The sequence below is a fragment of the Ictalurus punctatus genome, chromosome 19 (genome assembly GCF_001660625.3).
Source record: "Ictalurus punctatus breed USDA103 chromosome 19, Coco_2.0, whole genome shotgun sequence".
Taxonomy (NCBI): Eukaryota; Metazoa; Chordata; class Actinopteri; order Siluriformes; family Ictaluridae; genus Ictalurus; species Ictalurus punctatus.
In genome coordinates this window covers 20,843,938-20,863,367 of record NC_030434.2, presented here as the reverse complement: position 1 = coordinate 20,863,367, position 19,430 = coordinate 20,843,938, and the positions used below count along the sequence as shown (strand labels likewise).

Genomic DNA, 19,430 nt, shown 5'->3' with positions numbered 1-19,430 from the left:
CGGTCCTTAACTTTCATTGTCCAATTTAATAAAAAATTAATTAAAAAAACAAAACATGAAACTCCGGGTTCAGTTATGGTTGGCCAACCAAATAACCCTGGACCAACTTCCGGTGAGAGCACGGTTGCTGGGAAACTATAAACAACAAGCACTTCATTTTGAAGAATTGGTGAGTATACGTTGCAAGATGAAATCTTTCATTAATTAATTACAAAATATCATTTTGTTTAGAATTTCTGAAGCTACACTATATTATAAAGACACCATAAACCGATTTAGCAGCAAAGTAAGTAGTTAGCTGGACTTATTAGACTAGTAATTTATCAGCTAGTTAGCTAGTAATTTAATTGGGGGGGGGGGGGGGGGGGGTGATAATAGGATGTAACATGGATAATCTATTTTTACATTTCTTTTTACAGTCACAACAATCTGCAAAGATCCAAGAAATCCATAAGAGAGATGTCCTGTGCAGCTTTACTGGATGGCAATGCCCAGCCCAAGTCTATGAGCCGAGCGAGGCAGTGGACGGATATAGTGGAGAATCTCTACAGATTTCAAGAGGCGGGATACAGGGATGAGCTGGAGTACATGCAAATTAAACAAGTGGAGGTAATGTGATTGCACATCAAAATCATATATACCCATTCTACATTCATTCGTTCATTTTCAGTACGTGCTTTATCATGGTCAGGGTTGTGGTGGATGTCGAGTCTATCCAGGGAACACTGTGTGTGAGGCAGGAATACATCCTGAATGGTACGCCAGCACACCACAGACATTTACACCTAGTGGCAATTTAGCGTCGCTAATCCACCAGAGAGGAAACCGGAGAACACAGAGGAAACCCAGGAAGGTCTATTATAATGGTTGCTTATAGCTTTTCATATCTTGCCCTTAAAGCATGCTGCTTCTGTGCTCTGTGCTGTTTCAGATTGACCGATGGCCGGAGACAGGGTTCGTGAAGAAACTTCAGCGACGAGACAACACATTTTATTACTATAGCAGAAAGCGGGAGTGTGAGGACAGAGATGTGTACAAAGTCAAGGTGTACGTGTACTGACATCCTTGACCTGCTCTGGCACTTCTTCTGTATCTCAGTCTTTCCACTCTGTGATTTTTAACGAAGACAGCATTGCATAGTTGAATAAACTGATGGATAAACTATAATATTGTGCTGCTTGATATCAGTGTCTGTCAATTAGAAAAATAGATTTTATACATAGCAACTTATTGTTGTTGTTATTATTATTACTATTATTATTATTATTATTATTATTATATCTCTTTTTTTTTTTTTGCATCTTAGTAAAATACAGCCCTTCAGTCAAAGCAATGCTTAACTGCTGTGTGTGAATATTAGATCATTAAAGCACTTGTGTTCATGTTGCTATTTTAATGGCTTTACTGTATCATATCATCTTTGTCAGAGAAGAACCAGAAGATGTTTTTATATGATTTTGATGCCAAAACCATCAAATGGAGAATAAATTTAAGATATGATCCTCAGCTGTAGTTAGTGCAGCTCTTATGACCAGGTCTCATTGAAGCTGGTTTGTGGCCTCGGGCCCTTTTTTATACTCATGACACTCAGTTTCACACAAAAGACACTCTGAATTTTTCTACACCTCCTAAAGTAAAACACGCCTTTTTTACAGACTTAACTTTCTGTGACAATCACATGACTAACTAACTACACAACTAACTAATTAATCTAAATATATGACTAAGTAAAGTTATCTATCTATTGATCCATCTATCTATTTAGAGGTTTGCTTATCTATCTATCTATCTATTTAGAGATTTGCTTATCTATCCATCCATCTATCTATCTATCTATCTATCCATCTATCTATTTAGAGGTTTGCTTATCTATCTATTTAGAGGTTTGCTTATCTATCTATCCATCTATCTATTTAGAGGTTTGCTTATCTATCTATCTATCTATTTAGAGATTTGCTTATCTATCCATCTATCTATCTATCTATCCATCTATCTATTTAGAGGTTTGCTTATCTATCTATCTATCTATTTAGAGGTTTGCTCATCTATCTATCTATCTATTTAGAGGTTTGCTTATCTATCTATCTATTTAGTGGTTTGCTTATCTATCCATCTATCTATCTATCTATTTAGAGGTTTGCTTATCTATCTATCTATCTATCTATCTATCTATCTATCTAGAGGTTTGCTATCCATCAAATAATTTTAACTCTACAAACCGAGCGTCTTTAAGACTACGTCATATCCGGCTTCTTTTTTCTTTTTCTTTTTTGCATACATCCGCGATAATATGCTGCACTTTACCACAGAGGATAGCGAGGCTTTACGGTTGTCTGACTTTATCATAAATCCTGATTTCATTTATTAAAGAAGATTTTGGGGGGCTGAGTAAGTGCGCGCTTAACACTTTGTTTAAATTAATATGTTTTTGTTATTTTAGGTTTAGCTCATTTCTTTAGCTTGTTAACGTTATATAGTTTCGATGTGTTTTCAGATGTTTCTTTTTCTACCGGCATTCAGTAAGTCCCGCCTCCTGCGCTAGGATTGGCTAGTGCTTCATTCTCCTACGCAGTTCTCATTCACCGCAGGCGCGTACGAACGAGTAATTCTGGCCAATCACAGCGCAGGAGGCACTTGTGTCGGAATACGGATGGGGAACAAAATCGTTACGGCAAAGCTTCCTGTCGTTAAACGTAAACAGTTATTGACAGCATTTTTGGAAATCCAAGAATAAATGAATGAAATGACAGAAAAACAGTAGTCTAAAAAAAATAAGACTTGCAATCTAAGAACAGCTGTTTTATTTAAGAAAATACTCAATAAAACCACGCCTTAAAGCAGTGGTATTGAGGATATAATAATATGATAGGATGTGTAAATGAACTGAACTTGTCTTGATATTTACTTTCCTACAGGTTTTCTCTGCTGGAATCACTGCTTTCAGTTAAAAAAAAAATGCTATGTTTTTTTTTTTTCACCTCAACATTAAACAGTTAAATCATAAATGAAAGAAACTTCTACCTCAGATTCAAAGGTAAGTTTTATTATTTACATTTTAAAGATCATTATTTATTGCAGTCCTCTGTCATTTAGTGCTCTACTGTTCCCAATCACACAGACTTATATATATATATATATATATATATATATATATATATATATATATATATATATATATATATATATGTATATGTGTGTATATACACATGACTTTTACATCCACATTTAGTCAGGCTTTTACTTTTACTGACTCAGATCAGTTGCTCACATGACATGCTTGTGTGGTTTTATGATGCACTCCACAGGAGCTCGCCTCGGGCCGAGACAGTCACGATGTGCTCCTTGTTTTATCATTCAGTAACCCAGTTTGTTTTAACGTAGATGTTTTCCGTCGACACTGAGTCCGTAAAACATTTCACGTTGTTTACTTAAATTCAATTCAAAATTAAAATTTATTTTATGCCGCTGATCCATGTTCAGATTTGTTTCGTACAAATACGTATTCTAATTTAAATCTTTGTAGGGCTAGGCAATATGATGATATGATATCAATATGGTGATATAATAACGTAATCATACATTTTTCTAAATATGATATCAAATCAAAAGTAACTGAAAATTTAAAAAAATAAAATTCTGAAATTCTTTCATATTTGTAAATGCTGGACAAAACTTTCTGAACTTATACTGAGATTTTTTAAATTTAATTTGGTGTCTCATTTGCAAAATTATAACTTGTGATGCGTATCAGGAAGATGTCTTCAGCCATCGTGATACCATCACAGATAATGTTTACCAATTTGTGGTTAAGCATTTTAACTGAAACAGCTATCATTTCATCAAATCTGTCCAGCTCTGATTTAGTGGCTTGCGATCTGTTCGTCACACACAGATCATACCGTACGACACACTTCATTTAAGTTAATAAAAGCTTCATGAAATCTACCGTTTTGAGAGTTTAGCTACAACTCGCAGAACGTTTCGGTTTAGCTCCACCCCCTCGGCTCTTTGATGTTGTACGCTTGTCCCCGCCCTCAAAATGTTAAAGCCACAAAAATGGTGCATTAAATTGCTTGAGTTGCTCGTTGTAAACATGACCACAAGTTTGTAAATGAATTTGTATACAGTGAATGAATACAAATGTAACATTGTAGATATACAGCTGGGGGGGGATATGGCAAAAATAAATAAATAAATAAAATACTATCCCGATACGTGACGTGATCTTCACGATACGCAGTACAGTAGGACGAGTAGAAAGTTGATCTGGTAACTGAGACGGATACTCAATGACTAACTATACAGCGTGGAGACTCTGGACAAAGGGATGATTAACGTACACGCGATTTCAACAGCACGCAGTTTAAATTATGAATGCAAACTGGATTTCTGGAACTTTCTATCGAATTTTTTCCCCCCCGTGAAACCGCTGTAACTGAAACGGTGGATACGGGGGATTTACTGTACGTATGTGTATCATGATGCATCATTTTGCGGAGGTTTCGCTAAACAAAACAACAACAAAAAAGTCTCGCTATATGTTCAGAATTTTATTTTGTCCAGCATTTACAGAAATGAAAGAATTTCACAAAGAAAAGCTGTAAAAAAAATAATAATAAAAAAAAAAGCTGTGAGTTTAAGCTTTCTGAATCGGACAGAGAACTAAGCATGTAATATAATAATAATAATAAACTTTATTTTTATATAGCGCCTTTAAAGCAGCTTCTCAAGGCACTTTACACAATAAGAAAATGAAAAAAATACACTGATCGAAACATACAAAAACATAAAACAGACTTGAATGAAAAATGGTTAAAACCATTAAGAAAAATGTAACCTAAAAAAATAGCTTTTAGGTTAGATATAAAAATGCTTAAATTCTCAGCATGTGTTTTGTTGTTGTAGCTGCTATATAACGCAAGGTTCAGGGAAACTATAAACGGATCAAAAGTCATCCTTTCACGAATGAAAAAATTGTAATCGTTGGCGTTTTGCCGTGATATAAGAAGAACAAAACAGCGTAGACTGTAAGGCTTTCACACTTTGCACACACCGATGGTAAATGGCTGATTGTTCTCCAGAGAGCTCGCCGCTGAGGATGTGCTGCTACCGAAGGAGCATGTAGTTCCTGCCTTCACTCAGGAGGAGAACGAGAGGAGGGAAGAACATGGAAGACTTCGGCACACGGACTTATGGCACCAGTGGCCTGGACAACAGACCTCTGTTCGGAGAGACTTCGGCAAGGGTAGGACTGTCCGGTCTCTGGGAACGACTCAGGTCTCCCAGACCGAGTGGACATGATGCTTTTATTCGTCTCAGATGCTTCTCCACCGAGCTGCTGTGCTCTTCCAGTGTTTCATGCAATTTCCCAAAAGACTTCTGTTCTGTTAATTTACTTTAAGAAGAAACTGTGTTTGTAGTTTTAATTCATTTAACATTTTTACTGTCGAGTCGAGTAAATTTGTAACAGACATGATGTCCTGTAACACACACGCGTCATTTTGTCGGTCATGTAGGACTCTTCTGACTTTTTATCGAGCCGTTTCAAAGCATTTAATGTCATACGTTTTTTTTAAAGGAGATATTTAACGGAAGACCTTTTTTTTTTTTTTACACTCTTCATCCCAAATTAATTTTTGAAAAAAATTTAAAACTTCTATAGATTTTTAAAACTTTTTACTATTTAAAATGTCTCCTATTTAATTGCGTGTATGTATTTATTTGTATACCTGTGGTGTCCTTTGTACTGTAGCTGTGTTTATTTGTTTATCTGGCAGTTGAGGTATTTTCACTCTTTCATTTATTTATTTATAACCTTGCTCCTGCTATTATGAATATAGCCCTCGATGCCGGCATGGCATTAAAAATGAAACGCTAACCCAAATTTGTAACGGGAGCACGTACTCGTACTCAACACAGGGCTGGTTTCTCCTGCTTAGGACCTAGTGGTGTAACAGGAGCATGATTTGGATCAATTCGTCAATTTAAAACGCAACAGCATGGTAACAATCCACCCATGAAACCGCCTGTTATTTACTATCAATTTATCAAGGATTGTTGGGGGGGGGTTGAGAAACTGATTGGGCAAATAATATTTCCTATTGTTAAACTAAAGCGTGTGTAAACAGGCTAGCGAGCCGGTTTGCTTGTAATTCTGATACTTTTAAAATAGTCGCCACGTCGTCATCATTTGCGAATCATTTCTTTTCACCCCATCGTTGGTCACGTATCGATTGGAGGCTACTGAAGAGGCTCCTGTCGTATCAGAGCGGATTGAGTGTGAAATCTCGAATCCTTGCCTTAAGAATCGAAAATGTATTGTGGGAAAACTTGAGGTTTACACTCCTACCAGAACCTGTATGTTTTTTTTCCTGTAGAACCTCCCTCTTACACCCTGTGTAGTGAGCACATGTAGTGAATAGTGAATATAAAGACATTTAGGAATCAGATTGATTTTTAAAAAAAAGTTATTTATTTATTTATTTATTTATTTATATAAACTGTGTGAGGACGGACTGGATATGGCGGATTACTGTGGGTAAATAAATAAATAAAAATTGTTAATTAAAGAACAATGAAAAGAAACAAACAGTAAAGTGAAAAAGCAATGATATGAGATATAACATCTTTCTTTTGTTCTTTTCCCATTTATTTTTCACAGTTTATATCGTAATACTGATTTTTTTGTTTCCTCTGTCAGAGGTTATATAAGAATAACCGAGGGAAATGCTGAGTCTTTTAACTAAGTAAAATCCTACGTAGCAATAAAACATTAATGTATGAGGTTTATTTATTGACTTAATTAATTAATACATAAATAAAAATAATATTTTATAATAATAATAATAATATTTTAATGATATTTTCTTACTTCTACGACTTGTGTATATCATGACTTTTTTTTTTTTTTTTTTTTTTTAAATATTGCAGTATTTTCGTTTGAGGAGTTTTTAACCTGGTTATCAGAGATACTTCTTTATTTTATTTTTTTAAATAAAATAAAAAAAATCCACATTTAATGATCACCTGAGAAGGATGTTAAAAGCAGCTGCTGTTAAGTGTTGAGTTGTGTTAAAGGAAAAGGATTCACTCTGTGTCTGTATGTTTTCCTTTCAGGATCGGATAATCAATTTAATAATTGGTGGACTTGCAACTCTACTAATGATAGTAAGTTCTGCAGAGTGATCTTGATTGTTTGTATTGAAAAAGGGATTTAAAATGATGAGTCCTGACCTTTCCTGTTTTCACACAGGTGACCATTATCAGCGCTTTCGTCTTCCCTGCACTGCCTCCAAAGCCTCTCAACATTTTCTTTGCTGTCTGTATCCTGCTGATGTCCGGCTCCGTGGTGGTTCTGGTAGGTGAACAACACGTAATATAATATAAAATGTTACATTAGTGCAGCGGTAACTTGGTTTACTATGCCAAGGATCCGGGTTCGAGCCTCAGCTCAACTAATGTACGAGACCTTGTCTGGAACAGCACCCCCCTACCTCAACACTCTCCTTGAGGCTTACGTTCCCTCACGCAATCTGCGACCGGTTAACGACCGACTATTAGTAGTACCTACTCAGCGTGTCTCACTGTCCCTTTCCAGAACCTTCACTCTAACTGTCCCTCAGTGGTGGAATGACCTTCCAACCTCAATCCGGACCAAACAATCTGTTACTATCTTCAAAAAACAGCTAAAGACCCACCGCTTCCTTGAACACCTAACTAACCCCTAAAACACCAACCCTACATTATCCTAAAAAACAACTGACTCTGGCTCTTACACCTCGACTCTTCTCTAGAACTCAATTATAAATCCTGTATAGTAGCACTACTTGCATTGTTCTCTGCTTGATATATCGCTTTGTTGTATTTTCTCATTTGTAAGTCGCTTTGGATAAAAGCTTCTGCTAACTGAATAAATGACAATGTAAATGTAAACTACAAAACATTTACAGTAGTTATTTGTATTTGGCCTGGCTTCGTGTTATTAGAATTAATATTATTAGGAACACCTGCTCATTTATGCAGTTATCCAATCAGCCAATCATGTGGCAGCAGCACAGTGCATAAACTCATGCAGATCACGCGCTTCGGTTCATGTTCACATCATACATCAGAATGAGGAAAAAGTGTGATCTCTGTGACTTTGAACGTGGCATGGTTGTTGGTGCCTCTCGATCAGGGGTGTCCAATCTTATCCGGAAAGGGCCGGTGTGGGGGCAGGTTTTCATTCCAACCAAGCAGAAACCACACCTGAGTCTATTGAACGCCAAGATCAACTGATTAGACAGGTGGAATCAGGTGTGCCTCCTACTTGGTTGGAATAAACATCAACACCCACACTGGCCCTTTGCGCATATAAGATTGGACACCCCTGCTATAGAGTTCACACAGAACGATGCGACAAACGTCCGTTTAGCAGCAGTTCCGAAGGCTAAAACTCCTTGTTGATGAGAGACGCTAGAGAAGATTAGCAAAGGTAGAGCTTTAGAGCTGACAGGAAGTCTACGATTATCTCAAATAAGCACTCTTTGCTACCGTGCTGAGCTGAAAAGGATCTCAAAACGTCCAACACATCCAATACCGAGGAGGATGGTCTACAACAGCAGGAGACAACATCGGGTTCCGCTCCTGCCAGCCAAGAACAGCAATCTCAGACTACAGTGTGAGCACAGGGTCACTGAACCTGGACAGTTGAAGCGTTGTTGTTTTTTTCCAATCTTCATGAATGTAATAAAGTGGGCTGAGTGTATATTCAAGATGCTTGAACAGTCATAAAAATGCCTTTGTTGTCTCTTTCTCTCAGATTTACTGGTACAGACAGGGAGACCTGGAGCCTAAATTTCGCAACCTGATCTACTACATGCTGTGTTCAATTGTCCTGCTATGCATATGTGCCAACTTGTACTTCCACGACGTGGGACGTGACAAAAAGGCCAACGCCTTATCTTATGAACACGAGGTAGACGGTGCGGGCCTTTCAGCACACTGAAACGGGGGACTCTTTCTTTCCGACGGCTCATGCGGTTGTCATGGGGTCCAGTCTGCTTCTGGAGGACCAACAGTATTATAGATGTGAATATCCTGTATTCTGTAGCACGGTGGATGTGTATGCAGATGTTTTGCATCCCGAGTGCCGTATATTCCTGCATCGCGAGACTGTTCTTGACTATAAGCCATGGTTATATGCTGCAGAAAGCATTTTATACTTGTATATGTTGGACGTACATTCCCGAATCGAGGTCTCTTGCGTTTCTGATGCACTTACCATAACGGAGACGCAGCCGGAGCCTGGCAGGGTGAAACGCTGTTCGGGTTTCTGCTCAGGTTTCTGAATCTCTGCACACTGTGTCATTTGAGATGGCCAAGTTTAATGATTGTTGATTATTTAATTTCTAATGTGCATTTTATGTAATGAAATAAATCCTTGTTCCAATGCTTTGGTGTGCCTGTATTTTCATTGGATGAACTTTGCTACAGCCAAACTCGATCTGAAAGGCAAGACCAAGTGACGTGTGGAAATATGGCAAGCCGTTTTAGCTTTTAATGGTGGAAGTGGAACAAGTCATAATCAAATAACAAAAATATATATTTATTAGGCAGCAAGTGAAAATGGGCACATGTAAGGATCTGAGCGACTTTGACAAGGGCCAAATTGTGATGGCTAGACAACTGGGTCAGAGCAGGTCTTGTGGGGTGTTCCCGGAATGCAGTCGTCAGTACCTACCAAAAGTGGTCAAAGGTAGGACAACGGTGAATGTCATGGGCTAAAATTCCTCCAAGCCGACATGCAGGACTGATTAAGTTACCCGAAACGTTTAGATACAGTTATTACTGCACAAGAGGATCACACCAGATACTGAAAGCAAAGGTTCACATACTTTTGCCACTCACAGATATGTAATATTGGATCATTTCCCTCAATAATTAAATGACCAAGTATAATATTTTAATCTCATTTGTTTAATTTGGTTCTCTTTGTCTACTTTTAGTACTTGTGTGAAAATCTGATGATGTTTTAAGACATTTATTCAGATATATAGAAAACTGTAAAGGGTTCACAAACTTTCAAGCACCACTGTACACAATATTAGGCAGGTGGTTTTAATGTTATGGCTGATGGGTGTATAGTCGTGAAAACGATAATGATTTCAACCATAAAGTTCTTCATTCCGATTCGGACCGGATCTATCTGGATAAGTTATATGTAATAAAATCGAACTCAAATTTCTCATATGAAAACCAAGCAGGACAAGAACATCTTTAAAAATATATGAATGCTTTTTTTTTTCTTTTCCTTTTTTTTAAGAAACAGCAGTAATGCAGAACACGGTGAATGAATAACATTTTGTTTATTCAATAAATAAACACAAGACCATACACTCACATAGAAAAAGTAACCCTTTGATAAATAAACATCTGTCCGCACAAGCCGACGTTTGGCTCTTGGCTAACACGTGATCATAATCGAACATGGAAACAGTGCAAGTTTCATAAAATGTGAATGAGAAAGCTGTACTCAGATGTCTGTTAAAATAGTCCGATTTCAGTGTAATGCTTTTCTTCTCAGTGAACCATAAAAAAAAAAAAAGTTCTATGAATGCACTTTGTCCATAATTGCATTACATGTACAGATCTACAAATATTCTGACATTATACAGATCCATAGAAGTAAACGTGTGTGTGTGTGTGTGTGTGTGTGTGTGTGTGTGCGCTCCCTGTGATACGCACACGTTTCTGACTCTCCCAGCTCACACCACATGGCCTTCACGATAATACTAGCCCTCTACAGCAGGATGTATTGAGAACGGTGGCTTGTTTACCCACAAACATCCAATGTTCTCTCGCATTAGACGCACAAAACTGACAGCACGGTTCCATGATGGCCACCGTACAGGCGCTCGTCAGTCTGAGCCGTCCTCCTGGTTCTGAAGAATGGGATCTGGGGATGGAAACAGAAATAAAAACATTAACACACAGATATCTAGATTAAAGGAGGAACCGAAGGGAGATAGAAATTCATCTCGCTCGGACCTGTCAGTGTACCGACGGGAAGGACAGAGTCGGTGGTGATGTCGCCGGCCGGGATGAAGCTGCTCGGTGATGGGACGATTAGCACCGCGCCGTCACCTATCCCACTGTTCACCGCGTCCTCCTTTAATTTCGAACTCTATTTTAGAAAAGGCAGAACAGGCCAGACGTGGGTACATGTGTGCAAAACAATGGATCCAGTTTTTGTATTTAATTAAAAAAATAATAAACAAATAAAAAACACCAATAATAAATAAGATAAAAGTATGAAGTCTTATTATTAGTGCTGTTACAATAATAATAATTATTATTAATAAATAGTATATTATAAATAAATAGACAGGTGGACTACTATCAAAAGTTGATAGAAGATTCAGTTATTATCTAGAACTGAAATAATAATCGCAACCTAAAGTTAACAGCAACTGTAGAAAAACTACAAACATTTCTTTACTAAATGACAAAAAAATTATTATTACTACATCAATAAAAGTATTATTAATAATATTCAGTTTAGTGGTATTAATGTATTTATTAATATTTATCAAGAGGTGGAGATCAATATCAAATACTATCAAAGTAGTTATTATTCCGTATTTAATTATTTTCTAGATTTGAATGGCTTTTATCTAAAACAATCTAAAACTAATAACTGCATCAGTCTAATGAAAAGTTTATTAAAGGAGTCAGATCATGTTTTTTTTTATTATTTTTTTTTATGTTTTCCTTCTGTTTGGGTGTGTAACGTATCTGTTTGTGCATGTATAAGATCTGCAAAGTCCCAACGCTCATTTATTCTAACAGAGAACACTGCTCCAGACCTGCCCGAAACACGACCTTCAAAGTCCAGGATTGACTTCCGCAAACGTCTACATCACGGTGTGAATTATCAACATCATCCACGAGGAAAGAATCCTAACCCTAGGGGCGGTACATTTCCAACACACACTTGAGGCTTTTGGCCGATCACAGTGCAACGGGTCAGCTGGCCAATCAGAGCACTGCGTGCTTTTCAGAAGGAGGGGCTTTGGAGAAATTGGAGCGTTTCAGGTAGCCTGGGAATAGAGGTACTGCAATAATGTCCAGCCTTTTTGAATATTAAAGCATGTTAACCTATTTTATTACACCCAATAAACAAAATAACGTGTAAAAATCATGATACGACTCCTTTAAAAATGACAAGTGCTGTTCATATGGTAATAAACGTCTCCACAGCAGTCACATGTTAACAGTGTAACTGGTTTTGTTTCTGTTAGTGGAACATTCAGAAATTATAAATAAATAAATAAATAAATAAATAAATAAATAAATATCCATCCATCTTCTACCGCTTATCCGGATCATTTAATAATAAATAAATAATCGACTAAATAAATAAACAAATATAACGTGTATCGCAGCACAGATTCATTTCATTATAAAATTCCAGTTGTTTAAATATTACGCACATTAAGCAAATATGTTGGAGGAAATTATACAGATGTGGCATTCAGAAAGAGAGAGATGCACACTTTTGAACTGAAATCATGTTGACTGATGATTTACACTGGTAAGCTGCACTACTGGACTGTTTTATTACTTGTGATAATGAAGGAACGGCTGCGACACAACACGTCAAATGTCTTTTCACATTTTTTATTTTTTTTTTTACAATAAATTTCTTTGTTCTCAAACTTTTGCATGCAGCTGTGCTTAATGTGCCTAATTTTTTGAACAGTTGGAATATTATGATGATATAAATGAGTGATGGGAATCATGAGGGGGTCTGTGGAAAGGGTTTTACTCGAATGGGTCTCTGGCTGCTGAACGGCTTTAGATGACTGTAATTGTGTCTCTCTACTGGGATCCATTTCAAGAAATCTGAGAGAATCAAGCAAGTGCTTTAGTTTCAGTAAAACCTGACATGTGATTTATTAATTCGTGCCCTTAAGTATTATAAGGTTCTGTACGGATTAAGAATGAATATTACAAGAATGTTTTATACTGAGCCATGAGGATCTACATCAGGCTGAATAAGTCCCAGGTTTCCCGGTACCTTATCTGCCGAGTCCTCTTGCATGTCTTTAGAGCTTTGCTCACTCGACTCCTCCCCTTCCTTCGAGCACTCCGGCCCCTCGGCAGCCTCCTCGTTGGCCAAGTCCTGCTCTGGCGTCAACTCTGATTGGTCAAGAGGGTCGGGAAGGTCTTCTGATGTCACTGTCTGGATTATGATCCCAGGGTGAGACATTTGCACTGTAACGTTGTCGCTCAGGCTGTCTCCCTGTGTGAGACATCAAAATACATCATTCATCATCAGTTATTAAAACCAGTCATTATTAAAGCATTCGAACGAGTAAAGAAACACTCACGCCGAGGCTGTGTAAGATGATCTGCTCTGGTGAGCCAGGCGATCCTGCGGCTGCGAGTGTAACGGTGGAATTGGCGGAGAGTGTGAGCGGAAGGCCCTGATTGGACCCCGTCTGGAGGTAATAGGTACCAGGGGTGCCGGTGGGCTGCAAGTGGAAGGACTACAGAAGAGGAGAAAGATAACGAGTAGATATTACCACTTAAGCACAGACCTCACGGTCTTTAACTACATAAATACACCCAAACCCTGGATTCTCACCATTCCCTAGTCCTAAACAACATGAATTCGCCGCAAGCAACCACAGCAAGAGTCCCTATGAAATTGAGAAGCAATAGAAAAACCCAGATTATTGTTAAAAAGCTGTATTAACACATGTTAACCATAAAACTTTAGCTATTCTTCTTCTTCTTAATTATTATTATTATTATTATTATTACTACTATTATTATACACACTGTTAAGGATGAATGTATGGAAAATGATATTTTTTCCATTATATTACCTTTCGATATTATCAGAACAGTATGGAATTTAATGTACTCATTGGAGGATGTTGCATTTCTCAAGACTCAGGTGTTAATGAAAACCTCCTCACTGGGCATATATTGTGCACAGGAATGTGTTTATCAGGCAGAGTCTGATAAGTGCAGTAAAGACATGAGACATCCTAGAGAAGATGGGATGAAAACATGGCATCGACTGCATCAACATGGCATCGATTCAAAGGTATCTCCAATCTACATCCATACGATGGAGTGATAATACTGAATAGCTTACTGACTCGGTCAGAACAAGCTACACTTTCCAGAGCCTTGGGTGAAGCCATAGGTGAAGACAAAGACGAGTGCTCAGAGTGCAAACGAACCGTTTATAATACATGAGTAACCTGGCGCAACGATTCAGGTACTGATTACATCAGAGATGACAATATGGATAACAGCAATCACGGTGCTTTGAAACAAGCTCTTCTGAACGGGACAAGAACTGACTTGTTAAATGCCATGCTGAAGGGCAGAAAAGACACCAAAGAACTTCAATGGTCTGCACTTATATAGCGCTTTTAACCTTAGCGGTTCCAAAGTTTACTGTTTACACTGTGTCTCATTTACCCATTCACACACACCAGTGGTAGCAGAGCTGCCATGCAAGGTGCTAACTTGCCATCGGGAGCAGCTTGGGGTTCAGCGTCTTCTTCAAGCAAGCTTTGTGTCAAGCTCCAGTCACTGAAATTCTAGACACCAACCCAACCTTTCATCCCGTATGTTCACGGGCGTGATGGAGAACATGGAGAGATGAACAGACCAGTCTCGTGTTATTCAGCGAAGCTGGATGAAGTGTCACAAGTGACGTCGGTACGTGAAGTGCTAGCCTCGGGGGCTCGCCAGCTAATACTTCAGCACAGCATGCAGAACTGAAGGCACTTATTGAACCATGTAACCTAGCCAACGGGCTAACAGCGAACATCTACACAGGCTTTAGATACGCTTTTGGAGTGTCTCATGATTTTGGGCAGATGTGGAGGAACAGAGGTTTCTTGACTGCTACTGGAACTTCGATAAAGAACAGACAGTTGGTCCAAGAGTTACTAGCTGTAGTAAAGAAGTGTCCAGTAATAAAGTCAAAGCACACAAGAAGTAAAAAGAAAGGACGAGCAGACGAGGCTGAAAAAAGAAAAAAAAAAAAAAAAAAAAAAAAAAAGTTCTTACTCCCCCCCTCCACTTACTGGAGGATGTTAAACATTTCTCAAGACTCACGTGTTAATGAAAACCTCCTCACTGGGAATACTGTATATTGTGTACAGGAATGTGTTTACCAGGGCCTAGGAGACAGTTTTATATTTGTGCTGACCTTGGCTTGGGTAAGATTGTTTTTAGGAAAGGGCTTTTTGGTATGTAGGCAGTTGAGGACTAAACCTTGAAGGGACAACACCTGTGTATGTAAATGAAGCTTCAATAAAACTATTCCGCTTCTCCAAGTTTGTGCCTGCTTGCAAAGAAATCCAGAAAATGACTTCTCAACCCATTTTTGTGGTATTTCATTGACGGTTAGAAAGCTCTTTGTGTGACCCTAATGAGCTCAGAATGCTCCGAATTTCCATTCATTTGCATCAAATACAACTTCCCTAAACAAATGACATCTGGATAACAGGATTTGGGTGTAACCCTGAAACGTCCATGTGCACGTTAACACTCACTGGCAGAAGTTCAAACGTCTGCAGCGCGCCGGGGTTCAGTGTAATCGTCCCGCTTTCAGAGCTCCCGCTCGTGTTGTCTGAAGAAGCTACACACAAGAGACACAAGCTCAACACGCAGCTCTGTACGCAGGGTTAAATACGGTGTGTTACAGGACTACACTCACAGACGTGTGTGATCTGTACAGGGATCTGTACGGGGATCTGTAACGCGGTGACTGGGCTGGACGAGGCGTGAACGGAGCGCGAGCCCACCACCACCACTTTATTCACTGTGGACGACGGAGCTTCCACAACATCCTGCAGTCCTTTCAGCAAGACTGTACACACACAGTTTTTTGTAAATGATTCTTGTTATACCACAGAACTGTTGAATTCTCAACTCTGATTGGTCAGAAGGTGTTGATTACATTTCTATAACAGCAGCTTTGACAGATGTCCAAGCAAGACACATGTTTATATTAATGCGCTCGTTGTTATACGTTATTGCTTCTATACTTACACAGGGACTTATATGTCATATATATAAAAAAGTGATCAAAGCGTGTATAATTATTGATACTGTGACATTCGCATCAACACTTTTAGAAGGAGGCTCCAGTGTCAGTGCTTTGTAAAAGTCAGAGGTAAAGCTGTTCTATTACGTTTTCTGTCCTCAGGACAAAGCGCTTTGCACCCTTTGCCTTTTTCCTCTTTATTAACTTCAAGAGAGAGTAAATAAAGGCTGGTAAGAGAACAACTGTTTATAGCTGCTATAATGTAAGTGATAACAAGAACTAACTTTTTTTCCTCCAGCATTAAATTGAACTATAAATGGATAAAAAGTGCAGCAATTTTCCACCTGTAAATAGCCTCAGATTTTTTTTTTTTAACTACATCACTGAATAATTGGGACCAACTAAATAATAACAATTTACCAATTATTAATAAAACCATTTACCAGTTAATAATAATAATAATAATAATAATAATAATAATAATAATACCATTTGGACCATGATTGTGGGGGTAAATACAAACTTCATCCGTTCCTGGCTGCATGTACAGGATTAAATATATATGGCCTCACTCTTGGGAAGCAACTTTCATCCTTTTCCTCCTCTAACAATTTTACGGGATAAGCATCGATATCGGACTCCGTGTTTGTTTTAGCATGCACGTTTTATTTCTCCCCACAAACCAATCAAAAATCATTTCGCTCAGAAATATGTCACGCTGCTGAAGGAAAACGTGTTTGAATTTCCGTTTCATGTTGGCTTTGAGAATAATTCGATTCGGTTCAATACACTAAAACATCTATCCAAGTTTAATACAATGCCTGGCAAGTATTTCTAAAACACGTCTAGTGTTGCTCAGACATTTCTGTTAGATGTCTAATCTCCTCACGTTAGTTATTAGCATTGAAATGGGCCTTTTTGTTTGTTTACTATAATGTAAAACATGTTTACTGTTGATCAAATGAGACTAATTCAGTGTTTAGCATTTAAAAATGACCAACGAAGCTCTCTAAGTTCTTTTGTGCATCTGAGTGCACCAGAGAAAATGAACAAGACTGCTACACAACATGTATAATGTTCAGAATGTATGGGTTACAACCGATTGTAGCTACCATTCAGATGAAATCTATTTTTTTTTTTTTTTTTTTTTTTTAATCTCTGTAGCATATTTAACAACAGAAAATTACTCTTACTCTAGATCTATAGTAAGAACCTATGTTATGTAATATATGTACTGGATATTGTTTTGGGTTTTTTTTAAGCTCACCAGGAAACGGAAGGTCTTTGTGGTTGGCCACTTGTCTTTTAATGGTCCACCATTTGCTCCGGAGCCACTGAGGAGAGCGAACGCTGCTCCATCCCTCAGCCAAAATATCCCAGTTTATTTCATTCTCATCTTCCACCACCAGCTCAATGATCCTGCACACACTTTCAATTATTATCCATCACTCACTCACTCAAAGAATTCAGCTATATCTAAACATCTCTCATTGCTTAAATGCTTAGGTCTCTCTCTCCCACACACAGACCTGCGGATGAGGTTGATATCGTCCTCTTTGGTCCACTCTGTGCCTCCGCTCTGTTTCCAGTTCAGGTAGTTGAGCCATTTGGAGCGGCACTGTTTCTCCGAGCGCGTGCCAACCAGATCAGCCACTGATGCCCAGGACACGCCCTGAGTCACCACATCACCGGCCTCGGTGCCCGTTAGCTCATGCACAACCTCAGTCAGCCTCCTCTCTTCTTCCTCCGTCCATTTACCTGAGCAGAAGGGACAGAATTAATAACAATAAACGGAACACACTCAGAAAGCGCTATCTGCACTCTTGCACATATAATAGCTCACAGACATCCACGATTGGCTAGCGTCACTGTGACTGACATTAGAGAGAGTAAAATATCCCTCCCACCCAGAAAACACGTCCAATGTTCCTCACTGGTCTCACGGCAATGGATGTTTCGTGCTACTCCTTAGTACGTTAATCTGTCAATCAACCTTGGTGGGTTTATAAAGGTTTATGAAAAAGTTAGAATAATCCACGATCATATAAAAGCACACAAAAAGATCAAATTCATTCCAATAAAAAAATTTAACCAAAAAAATAAATAAATCCCTGTTTTGCTCAAACACGTTTCATTCATTTATTTATTTATTTGTATTCTCATTTTATTGTCTTTTTTTCTCTCTCCCAGTTTTAGTCTATAGTAAGATCAGATCATCTGTCACACAACCGTAAAAACACACAATCTGAAAGTTTTGGACCAAAAATGACCTTCTGGTTTTCAAAAATGCCACAAAAATTAACAAATGAGTCGAGGAGGTTTTCCAAAACACCTTTCCATTACAGACTGGAAAAAATGTATGAAAACACAACATCCAGGTTAATAATAATAAAAGTGCTTTTTTTGTTTACCTCAATTTAGCATTAAGGAATTATTTATTTTATTGATCGGTTCAAATTTTTTAAAAGGACAAAAAAGCAAATAAAATTATTAAAGTTAATAAAGTTTGGCCAAGAAGCTTCATTTTAGTTTATCACTACATGAAGTACATATGAACAAAGACATCAATACTTTTCGTTTTGTCTACTCGAGTCCTCCACACGCGAGGCCTCTTGCGAATCTGCAAAATCTAAATCTAGACACTAGCCGCATCTCAGTTCCCGTACTATCCGTCCCAAATAGTATCCGAGATGAGAATTAGACTGTCCCGAACGGGGGTGTATCCAAATGAGTATCTCAAAAGCTTCACCGAATTCAAGGACACTTTTTTAGAGAGGTGTAAATGAAATAAATCAAGGGAATGGTAAGTTAATTGATAGAGTATAAAAGCTATAAGGAATAACGAATGAAGAAAAGCTGAAACGCAATGAGGATTGTGTTTACAGTGACGGTGTGTGTAACTAGGCAACAACGAACTCCTCCGTTACATGCTCTGACCTGTATGGCACGTGTCCTTCATGAGTCTGCAGCGGTCCTTCACTGACGAGGCACTGCGTCCGAGAGCTGCCCCGATGGTGGCCCAGTCGTTTCCATGCTTCTGCCTTAGCCTGATCAGATAAACACCAACACTTACATAAAAACAAGTCCATCATCAAACCCTCAGACTCAGAACACAGACTGCAGGTAAGACACAGGCACTCACTCTTTCAGTTTATCGATTTCCTCTTGCGTGTATCTGCAAACAGTAAAAACTCTCTCAGTATCAGGACAGACGCGTGAGCGCGACTTAAACCTAGCGCTCGTCATCGCTTCAGAGCGTCTGCGTACTCACTTGCCTACGTGGTTGCGATTGTCATACATGCGCAACACGCGTCTGTAAACTGCGAACAGGGGACGGTTCAAACCCCACGCGATGCTACGGTAAAAATCC

The 19,430-nt window shown here is 38.4% G+C and overlaps 3 protein-coding genes across 7 annotated transcripts in view; 2 read left to right on the top strand and 1 right to left on the bottom strand.

Moving 5' to 3' along the window:
- Positions 1-150: 150 nt before the first annotated feature.
- On the top strand, positions 151-1,167 carry meig1 (meiosis/spermiogenesis associated 1). Of its 2 annotated transcripts, none has more exon segments than NM_001200960.2 (3): positions 151-169; positions 420-609; positions 932-1,164. In NM_001200960.2, coding segments are annotated over 2 exon segments (279 nt in total). In that variant the 5' UTR covers positions 151-169; positions 420-459; the 3' UTR covers positions 1,061-1,164.
- A 1,065-nt stretch (positions 1,168-2,232) lies between these two features.
- On the top strand, positions 2,233-9,432 carry tmem243b (transmembrane protein 243, mitochondrial b). Of its 2 annotated transcripts, none has more exons than XM_017494889.3 (6): positions 2,233-2,388; positions 2,916-3,034; positions 5,082-5,245; positions 7,117-7,167; positions 7,253-7,357; positions 8,801-9,432. In XM_017494889.3, the coding sequence occupies exons 3-6, from the start codon at positions 5,168-5,170 to the stop codon at positions 8,984-8,986; spliced, it is 420 nt and encodes a 139-aa protein (XP_017350378.1). In that variant the 5' UTR covers positions 2,233-2,388; positions 2,916-3,034; positions 5,082-5,167; the 3' UTR covers positions 8,987-9,432. The 2 variants fall into 2 exon arrangements, with proteins under 2 accessions (XP_017350378.1, XP_017350379.1); XM_017494890.3 differs by having other exon boundaries at positions 2,268-2,388; positions 2,994-3,034.
- An 895-nt stretch (positions 9,433-10,327) lies between these two features.
- dmtf1 (cyclin D binding myb-like transcription factor 1) overlaps positions 10,328-19,430 on the bottom strand; it is a 14,673-nt gene continuing 5,570 nt past the window's right edge. For 2 of the 3 annotated variants that reach the window (XM_017494806.2, XM_053688212.1), the window contains exons 7-17: positions 19,332-19,430; positions 19,203-19,235; positions 18,998-19,107; positions 17,590-17,818; positions 17,328-17,488; positions 15,731-15,883; positions 15,567-15,652; positions 13,374-13,532; positions 13,061-13,285; positions 11,029-11,164; positions 10,328-10,936 (exon numbers count right to left, since the gene is read on the bottom strand). The exon at positions 19,332-19,430 is cut by the window's right edge and continues 59 nt beyond it. In XM_017494806.2, coding sequence (XP_017350295.1) covers positions 10,899-10,936; positions 11,029-11,164; positions 13,061-13,285; positions 13,374-13,532; positions 15,567-15,652; positions 15,731-15,883; positions 17,328-17,488; positions 17,590-17,818; positions 18,998-19,107; positions 19,203-19,235; positions 19,332-19,430 — 1,429 coding nt within the window. In that variant the 3' untranslated portion in view covers positions 10,328-10,898. The remainder of the gene's footprint in view (positions 10,937-11,028; positions 11,165-13,060; positions 13,286-13,373; positions 13,533-15,566; positions 15,653-15,730; positions 15,884-17,327; positions 17,489-17,589; positions 17,819-18,997; positions 19,108-19,202; positions 19,236-19,331) is intronic. The other variant, XM_017494807.2, reaches the window with a different exon arrangement.

Coding starts and splice junctions, on each gene's coding strand:
- meig1 (XM_017493665.2), top strand. CDS start 460: ATGTCCTGTGCAGCTTTACTGGATGGCAATGCCCAGCCCAAGTCTATG. Junction 610..931: donor TGCAAATTAAACAAGTGGAG/GTAATGTGATTG, acceptor GTGCTGTTTCAG/ATTGACCGATGGCCGGAGAC.
- tmem243b (XM_017494889.3), top strand. CDS start 5,168: ATGGAAGACTTCGGCACACGGACTTATGGCACCAGTGGCCTGGACAAC. Junction 5,246..7,116: donor TCGGAGAGACTTCGGCAAGG/GTAGGACTGTCC, acceptor TTTTCCTTTCAG/GATCGGATAATCAATTTAAT. Junction 7,358..8,800: donor CCGGCTCCGTGGTGGTTCTG/GTAGGTGAACAA, acceptor TCTTTCTCTCAG/ATTTACTGGTACAGACAGGG.